This window comes from Oxyura jamaicensis, chromosome Z (assembly GCF_011077185.1).
Source record: "Oxyura jamaicensis isolate SHBP4307 breed ruddy duck chromosome Z, BPBGC_Ojam_1.0, whole genome shotgun sequence".
NCBI lineage: Eukaryota > Metazoa > Chordata > Aves > Anseriformes > Anatidae > Oxyura > Oxyura jamaicensis.
In genome coordinates this window covers 30,307,921-30,318,752 of record NC_048926.1, presented here as the reverse complement: position 1 = coordinate 30,318,752, position 10,832 = coordinate 30,307,921, and the positions used below count along the sequence as shown (strand labels likewise).

At 39.5% G+C, this 10,832-nt stretch overlaps 1 protein-coding gene across 4 annotated transcripts in view; it reads right to left on the bottom strand.

The window, feature by feature from the left end:
* Nucleotides 1–10,832, bottom strand: part of KDM4C (lysine demethylase 4C) — a 284,404-nt gene that overhangs the window by 262,405 nt on the left and 11,167 nt on the right. For 3 of the 4 annotated variants that reach the window (XM_035309602.1, XM_035309604.1, XM_035309605.1), the window contains exon 1: nucleotides 8,619–8,762. In XM_035309602.1, coding sequence (XP_035165493.1) covers nucleotides 8,619–8,762 — 144 coding nt within the window. Of the gene's footprint in view, nucleotides 1–8,618; nucleotides 8,779–10,832 lie in introns of those variants that run through there. The other variant, XM_035309601.1, reaches the window with a different exon arrangement.

Genomic DNA, 10,832 nt, shown 5'->3' with positions numbered 1-10,832 from the left:
TTTATTTTTACCACTGATCCATCCTAACAAAGCCTCTTCACACTCTTTTTAAAAAGGATAATCTCTTTGAAGTCAGGCAAGTTAGGTTTATGACATGGAGGCAACCTAGATCAAAATCATCAACCAATTAGTTCAATACTCAAATACAAAAAGGAAAAACTAAGGCAAGGCTTTCTCAATTTATCTATATATGTACAGCAAACATCCTAAGCATATTAACACTACCCTGTGTTACTCAGTGTGGTAAGTATTCAGTTTTATATAAGGGATGTCATAGTTACAAAGTACCACTCAGTCTCCTCCATGAAAGATGCACATATGTAGAAATTAGGTTATTTCAGAGTGCTACTAATGCATAAAATTTCTGTTAAATCCTCTTTGATATACTGGTAATCTGTCCTACATTTGATTATGAATGGCACTGGCTACTACGTCCAAGTAGCTAGTTTCATCCAAAATTTTCTGAAAAGGTGTTTTTTTTTGCTTCTGCTAGCCAACACGTACTTTCAGTGCCATGTTCCAAAATCACCTTTCTACTCACCAATTTGATTGCAAATTCATTTAACTGTTTCACTCTACGTGAATGCAGTTTCATTCTCCAAAACACTTCTTTCTCCAGAAAGAGCAACTAATCTATCAGCGTGCCTTGTTTTTCATTTCTATTGCTTTCATTCCTGACTTTCCCTTTTAAGTTCAAGATCCTTTGTAAAAGTAAGACTAAAATATATTATCTATGCCTAGAACTCACTCCAGACTTTCAAAAACCTAATGAAATTTTTTAGCTGATTTGCTCTAGGGATGTCACAGTGTATCATCTACTCTGGGAACGGCTTTAATATGTGTCTCAAATGGCTTTAACAGTGCCTCAATTGTTCATTTCATGTGTAGTAATAGCAACTTTACAGCATCACAGAATGGTTTGGGTTGGAAGAGACCTTAAAGACCATCTAATTCCAACCCCCCTGCCATGGGCAGGGACACCTCCCACCAGACCAGGTTGCCCCAAGCCCCATCCAGCCTGGCCTTGAACACTTCCAGGAATGGGGCATCCACAGCTTCTCTGGGCAGCCTGTGCCACTGCCTCACCACCCTGTGAGTGAAGACTTTCTTCCCAACATCTTATGTAAATCTAATTTCTTTCAATTTAAAATCATTATCCCTTGCCCTATCAGCACACCCCTGATAAAGAGTTCCTCCCGAGCTTTCCCCCTTTAAGTACTGAAAAGCTCCAATATGTCCATGTCATTCTTATGCTGCAGGTCCCAGAGCTGAGCACAGGGCTTCAGGTGGGGTCTCAGGAGAGCAGAGTAGAGGGGGGGAATCACCTCCCTCGCCCTGCTGCCCATGCTTCTTTTGATGTGGCCCAGTATACAGTTGGCTTTCTGGGCTGGAAGTGCACATTGCTGGTTTCATCCATCAGTACCCCTAAGTGCTTCTCCACACAACTGCTCTCAATCACACAGCCTGTACCTGTGCTTGGAATTGCACCAAACTAGTTGCAGGACCTTGCACTTGGCCTTGTTGAACCTCATGAGGTTCGCACAGGCCCACCTCTCAAGCCTGTCCAGGTCCCACTCGATGGTATCCCTTTCCTCGAAGTCAAGCCTCGCCACACAGCTTGGTGTCCTTCATAGTTCTTTTGGTTTCACTGAAATCTTACAGCCTTTATGTTTCTCCTTTTACATTTGTGGTTTATGCTGTCCTAGTAGCCTAACAATCTTTCTAACACAAAATTCTAACCTAACTTTATTCAGTTGCAATCTTGTCTTCTCCCCATGCACACAACAGCAAAAATGCTTTATAGCCCAGCCACACTATTCATATACAACGTGCAGACCTCTATTTTCTTTTTGCATACCCGACTTAGCTTTACTAAACACATAATTTTGCTGGTCTATCCTTCAGTACTGAGGTCATTCAGAAACTTGTAATTTGATTCTCTGCTAGTTTCCTCATCCCCGCATACATGGGTTTTGTGGTTTTGTGGGGTTTTTTTCCCCACTTTCCAAGTCTATAAGCTTTGACATACCTTCTCCAGGCACACTTACTTCATACAACCCCAACCAAAGCATACTACATTTTATTTTTCCCCTCATAGTACGTACAAGCCTTACATTCATTTTATCCTCATTTATATACACATATTCTTCTGCACACAGGTAAGAGGTCATCTTTTTTCCCCCATCTTCATATACAACCTGAAGTGTTAGGTAAACTGTATGCCTGCTCTGCTTATGATCCCTGTTCAGAGGTTAAATGACTGTTACTGCATAAAGCTCTTCTTGTAATCTATTCTCTTTGCATTCACACTTGAGATTATAAATCCTATAGTTCTATACTTGATATCAATTAGTTCCTGAGCTTATTTTATTACCATCGAAACGGAAGAAATTATTTTATCCCTGTTCTTTTAAAGTCCAGATTCTGAAATTCAGATTTGCTTTTAAAAATACTTAGTTCCTTGGTTTGTTGAGATTTTATATATATATCTTTTAAAAATACCATGAAAAATCAGAATATATAAAGTGCTAAGACAGCTATATAATATGCATCAACTAACTAGCAGGGTAGGAACAGCTAAGGATGCTTTAACCACTATTTCTAGAGCAAGTAGAGAAAGATGAAAACAAACCTACATGTCATGTTTACAAATGCCCTTCCCTCAGTCACAGTAAAACTGAAATACATTTTTTTTAAAACGTTTTATTATTCTCTTATTATATACATTAGTCCAGGTGTTCTGTAAAGCCAGGTCAGCAGATAACCCTGTATGCATATAAATACAGACAGAAAGGTAATTTCCCTGCTCCTGGGAATCATTAGAACCTGTCCTATGGAAAAGAGCTTCACAAATGGTTTGATCTCTGACAGATGGAATGGGAAGAAAATGCTATCAATCTAGATACATCCCTTTCATTCCAAAAATATTTCCCCCCCACAGACCAGTTGTAGTAGGGCTATATGGAGAAAAGAGAGGACGTATACATTTTCAGTCATACAAGCATAGGGGCATTAAATTTAAACTAATCCCAAGTATACTATGAAAATATCACAAATCCAGAAGTACATAGCCAAATTCTGCCCTGAACTTATGTTCAGTTTTACTGATTTCAACATAAACAGTAGGAATTTCCAAGAACTATGAGAGTAGTATCAAACTCTGAAAAATCAAATCTTGGATTTATTTTTAAGACTAACTTAATTTCCGGTTTCTCTTAATTGTACATGTGTAAAATTTGAGAAAACAGTCATCTGTAGCCACGTTTTTCCATGTCTACTATCTGCTAATGAGATCTAATAATCACCTAATTCAGAAGTGAAGTAAGAATGGCATAGTCAAGGTAAAGCTACAAAATAAATAGTAAGTAGTTTGGTAATGGCAAAAACACTGGAAGTTTTGCCCTTGAGGAAGCAGCACATCATCTTGTCAGGAAATAATTTTCAGGTTTCAGTTTGTATTTAAATACCTATGAAAAAACACAGCTTGAAAATTTAAGAATTAATATAGTTTAAAAAGCATTAGCTAGATATAAAACCTAAAATTTACCACCTGCTTTTCATCCTAATCCTGAAACATGTTATAGCTCTGAAGTATTTCATTACTAAAATTTATTCCCCACTCATTTTCAACTCAGTTACAGGACTCTAATCTACAGTCTTGCAGCATTACAACAGGGTAAATACGAAAGAGTAAGTAAAGACCACAGCCTGACCTCTGTTATTTTATTGTCATAATTGTTGTTTCACAGATTCCATTTTGACTAGACTAGTGTTAAAGTCACGTATGTTATATGCTTGCATCCATTCCACAGCCAACATTGGCACTACTACTCTTTAAAATACTGAGACATCTGCTGGAAGTCACTGTTCCATCTAGTATTTAAAAAATAGTCATGTTCACACATTCATATGCCTAACCTAAAAAAATACCACTACTCTGCCTCATTACAGTGTTTCTTTAACATGTTTCAAGTTCAAAAAATTTACAGAAAAGTTAAAATACTACAAAACCAAACATACAAAACACTAAGTAACACTCTTTCAGAAGTGACAGCGTATTTTCTTGGTATTTATATCATCTGGTATTATACCTTGGTTTAATTGCTGGATGGCAGAAAACAAACCTGAACAGAGATAAGGAACCAAAACAATGACTGAAGCCCCAGTCATCATGCCTTCAGTAAATAAACTGAAAACATACAATCTTTCCATTATTTAAAGAAGAAATTCATTATCTTTCTTCACTTTTACTGGCTGAAATTTTGCAACCAAGAGTGCCAAGATACAGAAGAATCTCTTTTCCCAAGACATCCTCAAGTACATACACACAAAAGGCTAGTGCACTGAACTTAAGTTCTAGTCACCTGGTCAATCTTAAGTACACAGCAGCCTCAGAGGAGTGCTTAGAACCAGTACCATGAAGCTACTGAAAAGGGTTTCTGGCTGCTTCAATCTTTAACAGATAAGAACAGAACAAGCATGCACAAACACACATACACAAAAAAAAAAAAAAAAAAAAAAAACATGGAATCATTTAGGTTGGAAAAGACATGTAAGATCAAGTACAACCTTTAACCTAGCATTGCCAAATCCACCATTAAGCCATGTCACTAAGCACTACATCTACACATTTCCTGAAAACCTCCAGAGATGGTGACTCAACCACACCCCTTGGTGGCCTATTCCAGTGCCTCACAACCTTTTCAGCATAGAACTTTCTCCTAATATCCAACTCAAACCTCCCCTGGCACAGCTCGAGGCCATTTCCGCTTGTCTTACCATTTAGTGCCTGGGAGAAGAGACTGATCCCCACCCTGCTGTAGTCTCCTTTATGGTAATTGCAGAGTACAATAAAATCTCCCCTGAGCCTCCTTTTCTCCAAGCTAAACAACCCCAGCTCCCTCAACCGCTCCTCATTAAGATTTGTTCTCTAGACCCTTCACTACCTTTGTCGCTGTTTGGGCATGCTCCAGCAACTCCATGTCTTTCTTGTAGTGAGGGGTCCAAAACTGAACATAGCCAGGGGGACAATCACTTCCCTAGCCCTGCTGGCCACACTGTTCCTGACAGAAGCCAGCATGCCATTGGCCTTCTTGGCCACCTGAGCACACTGCTGGCTCATATTCATCCAACTATCCACCAACATCCCCCGGTCCCCTTCCAACCTGCAGCTTTCCAGCCACTCATCTTCCAGCCTGTAGCACTGCATGGGGTTGTTACGCCCCAAGTGCAGGACCTGGCACTTGGCCTTTTTGAACTTCATATAGTCAGCCTCGACCCACTGATCCAGCCTATCCAGATCTCTCTGCAGACCCTTCCTACCCTCATGACAGAGGCTCTTCTGAAGCTCTTCTTACTATGATCCAAGCAATCTGAACGTACCTTTGCATAGCCTTTTTAAGAATTACAGTATCATATCTGATGATGCATTTTATGAGAACTGTCAAAAAGGTAAATACACAGCTTACTTCCTTTTCCTTTAAGATGAAATATGAGGTTGGTTTTGTTTCTAAATTAAGTTTATTTGTTAGTACTATTGCAAGAAAAGATTAGTTAACTTGTAGGGCAGACAGTGCCCAATAAAAAGCTCTTCAAAAATATTCCTGTTTTTATACAAAACTAGTTCATTTTTCTATTTTATTTTTTTCTCCAAATATAGTATGGGGAAACACTGGCACATATAATAGTTTTTTCATATAGATACAGATAGAAAGGAATACAGTTTAAGCCTATCTGTTGTTATTTGATACACAGAATACCAAAGAAAACAAGCCACAGTCAACTATGAATAAAGAAACCACAGTGTCTGGTCATAAAGCAGTTCTTTTTGGGGGGAGAGTGCCATTTGACAGCATTAGAAACTACTAACAGTTGAAATAAAACTATTTATGTAAAAAATATGAAAATTGTATTTTTTTAATGACTAAAGTCCATGTATGTAATCTGCAGAATGAGAGCTAGCATCTCCTGCCCACATACACGTTAATGGGGTAGATCTGTAGAGCAATAGATGTCACTGTGATGAATTTGCTGTTAACTTCACTGTTCAAGATGAAAAGTCTGTAATAGTTCATTCCCACACAAATAGGTTCCATAGAATGGCTGAACACATGAAAACTGAGCTCAGGCTTTCCTGATTTTTCTATCACATCTCTAATCCTGTTTGTGGAGAATGGTTTAAAATATCACCTATATGCACCCTACCCTCAGAAGTCAGCAAGAAAACAAACCACAAGTTTTTGAAAATTTGCAGGGTTCAGCATCTCAGAGGGTTTGTTTCTCTCCTCTCGATTTTTAAATGTCTTCACTTTCCTCTATTAGTTTAAAGCCAGTGATGAAGAGAACTGTTCCCAGTGGCTACTTAAAATAACTAAGCTAAGATTCCCAAAGCTGCACTGTGCGCAGTTGGTTTGAAAAGTGACAAAACAGATAAGGGACAAATATGATGTAACATTAAGTAACTGTCTCTGACAATCACTCTCCATTAGGGAAGGAGTACTTGCTCTAAGATCCTGGATATACCATTGTTTGAAGGGCAATACAATGGTAGATAGTGCACTTACTGCTGAGGTATTTAGTGCCTTCTTTGCCTCTGCCTTTATTACTCAGGCCAATTGTTCTGTGGGTACTGAGCCTGCTGAGCTGGAAGACCAAATCAGGGAGCAGAATGAAGTCCTTAAAATCGTAACAGGAATGGTTAACAACCTACTACACAACCACACTATAATCCACAGAGCTGGATGGCATCTACTCAAAGATGCTGAACGTGCTAGAAGTAGTGCTCACCAAACCACTTTCAATAATTTACCAACAGTCCTTGCTAAAAAGGAGAGATCACAGCAGAATGGAGGTTGATGAGTTTGATGCCCATCTACAGGAAGGGCAGGAAAGAGGGTCTGGTGAATTACAGGCCTGCCACTATGACCTTGGTGCTAGGGAAGGTCATGGAGCAGATCATCCTGAGTGCCACTGTATGGCATGTACAGGACAACCAGGTGATCAGACCCAGTCAGCCTTGGTTTATGGTAGGCAGGTCCTGCTGACTATCCTGATCTTCTATGATAACTTGACCCATTTAGTGGACAAGGGAAATGTGGATGTTATTTACCTGGACTTTAGCAAAGCATTTGATACGGTTTCCCACAGCCATCCCTTAGGGAAACTGTCTGCTCATGACTTGGACAGATGCTTGTTCAATGGACAAAAAAATGGCTTAACAGCCAAGCCCGAAGAGACATTGTGAATGGACTTGAATCTGGTTGGCAGCCAGTCACAAGTGGTGTTCCCCAGGGTACAGTGTTGGGGCTGGTCAGGCAGGAGTGCTGATCTCCTTAAGGACAGAAAAGCTCTACAGAGTAATCTGGATTTACTTCATCGATGGGTCATATCTAATTGCATACTATTCAACAAGGCTAAGTGCTGGGTTCAGCACTTGGGTTGTAACAACCCCATGCAGCAGTACAGGCCTGGGAAGAGTGGCTGGAAAGATGCCTAGCAGAAAAAGACTGGGGGTATTGGTCAACAGCCAGCTGTACATGAGCCAGCAGTGAGCCCAGGTGACCAAGAAAGCCAATGGCATCCTGGCCTGCATCAGAAACAGGGTGACCAGCAGGACTAGGGGAGTGATTGTCCCTCTGCACTCAGCACTCGTGAGACTGAACCTCAAGTACTGTGTTCAGTTTTGGGCCCCTCACTACAAGAAGGATACTAAGTTGCTGAACTTTGTGCAGAGAACAACGAAGCCGGAGAAGGGTCTAGAAAATAAGACTTAGGAGGAGAACTGGGGATGCTTAGTCTGAAGAAAAGGAGGCCGAGGGTAGACTCCACTGCTCTCTACAACTATCTGGAAGGGGTTGCAAGGAGGTGGGTGTTAGTCTCATTTCTCAAGTGACAAGTTATAGAACATGAGGCAACAGCCTCAAGTTGCACCAGGGGAGATTTACACTGGCTGTCAGGAAGCGTTTCTTCTCACAGGTTAGGCACTGAAACAGGCTGCTCAGGGAAGCGGTGGAGTTACCATCCCGGGAGGTATTTAAGAGACACATGGATATGGCAGTTAGGAACATGGTTTAGAGGTAGAGTTGGTAGTGAGGTAGATGGTTGGCCGTGATCTTAAGGGTCTTTTCCCATCTAAGTGATACTGCCATAACAAAAATATAACACAATCACCATTAAAAAGTAAATAATTTAAATTCCAACAGTGCCTCACTATCTTCACACATGTAACCACTGACTAGTGGGATTATCTACTTCAGAGAAGTTATATGCCACCCCAAAGGAATGAAATCAGCATCTGATAGGTAAGGATTTTCTAGGTTATGCCATCACTTCCCTATTTATTTCTGAGTTACAAAAAAAAAATAGTTTAGATTTGTCTTAGCAAGAGATATCCTTTTGCCACTGTAAAGATAAAAACAATTGAAGGTTGGAAAGAGAACAGTATCTTCATTATTTTCCATGAAACAGAAATACTACAAAGCTCTTAGAAGAAAAATATAGTATCTATTCATTGAAAATAATCTGGAAAAAATGTGAAGTACTAGCAAGGTAAGTTTTGCAATCAGTGAAAAAAAATACTAGGAAAATGTGCATTAGGAACAATTTTACCTTCTACATACCTTTGCAACTCCAGCCCTGTGAGCACCTTGCGATTCCATGTATGCTAAGTATTTGTTGAACTCCCTGAATTCATCCATCGAAGGCCTAAAAGTCATGATTTTGCAGCTTGGGTTTGGAGGACTATCTGAGATGACAGCCTCCATTGTGGCTCAGTTTCCACTGAAAAGTAAAATAAAATAACATTATATATACTGAATAGAACAATCTTGTATTAAACAACAACCGAGATTCAACCTATGTTTCAAATTGGAAAAAGGTTTTCAAAATCCCCTGCCCACACTTGGATAAAAGGCACAAAAAGGATGTTTATTTTTTCTCCCCACTCCTTTAAGACTACTTGGCCCTCACCCAGAAGGGACACTACCATAAGCAACGTACCGGTTTGAACTTACAACATATTTTCTCAAGTTATCATTTAACACCATACTAGAATATTCTTGTGTTGATCCATCCATAAGTTCTCTGCATAGACGATTACATTACACATGTATAACATGGAGCAGCAAAGCTACACTGGTAATAAAATACCATTATTCCCATTTAGCACATGGGGAAATTGATTACTGACTTTCTAGTCACACTACAAACGTACGGAAAGAGCACTTGGATTTTCTAACTCAGATGTCTGTGCTTCAACAGCAGTTGCATAACCCCTCATTCTCCAAAGCCTTTTCAACAGCATCAATGCATACAGTAGAAACAGATGACTGGCATTTCCCTTCATTTCCATGACTACATTGAGGATGGTTAAAGAAATATTTTTGTTTCATACTAAGATACAGAAATAATGAAAGGACTGGTCTTTGTGCCATTAACAGATAAAATTTAGCTTCAGCAGGTGCAATTTCCAATTCTACCTCACCATGTGCCAACAAGGAGTACCACCTATTGTTCACAAAATCGTTCCTTAAAGTTACAAAAAACTTATTCCAAAATACAAATAACTCAGCTTTGGCTAGCCTACTAGTGATTTTGCTGTCTCATTCCTCATTTTCTCCATCTGCAAAACATATGCATCCACGGTTTTGTTGCCATACCCTGTCACCTTAAGTTTTGCTTGTGAGTTAGCTAATACCCACTTATTTCGTCAGTTTCACGTCTCTCCTTGCTTGGGTTTGTACAGATCATTGTATGTGGAAGATCCCTTTATGTCTTTGTATGTTCTGTTCTCCTACTGGCATTCCAACATTTAGCCTGCTTTTTGTGTCCCTGTCTTTAAGTTTTTGCCTTCCCACATCCCCCAGCATACCGCTCTCCATTTCTAACTCTTAGATTTCTTTTTTCACACTCCCACCTTCCATAACATCCTGCTATCCATTAATGTCCATCCCTGTCTGAACACAAATTCATTAGATTTCTGCAAGTCTCCCATGCTTGAAAAATCAGTATCACTTTAATTTGGGGTTATTTTTGTATTTAAGTTATCAAGTCCATATAGGCAACCACACCCCAGAATGTGCAACTGGAGTAACTCCCCCTGGTGATAAACAGCTGGCACATATCTAACACACTCTTCACTTACTCCCATCCGTTAAAGATCAACATGTAAACTTACTACAGTGACCGGTACAAGGTCAAGCACCAGGTTATAAACAAAGGTGAAGTTATGCTTGCCTTCATGGCACAGCACAGTATACCATGGCTACTATTTATAATTCTTCATTGACAATGAGGTGATACATGAAAAAGGGTAATCGAGCAGTTTATGTGATCTCTCTGTAATCAGTTTTTAGACTTTCAGCTTTACATGTATTAAATGTACATGCACGTGACTGCAGTTCCCACAAACACACCACCTCTAAAAGAACCTATTTCTTCTAGGCAAGAAATGTAATAGTATTTCATTAATTCTCATTTTACACCTTTAACCTATTTCATTGACTGTATACGACACTGACTGAAGTCATTAGGTATTTCATCACAGCACAGAGATTAACATCCTTCCCTAAACTCTTCGCTGTTTTCTAATATTGTCCATTCAGTTCTGGGGGGCTCCAAGCAGAACCAGAGGGAGCTGATTCACGCTTTAGACCTGTTTTTTGGTGGGAGGATTGTTCTTGTTTTTTAAAAATAAGCAACTTCAGCAGCACCACTTATGAATTTGTATTTTCTAATTATTAATATTCTTTCCTTCAGCGGAAAGGTAAAAGCTTTTCAGACATGCATTTTATTCATTTAGCTGGCCTGTACCAAGTCAGGCACTCCTAAACCTA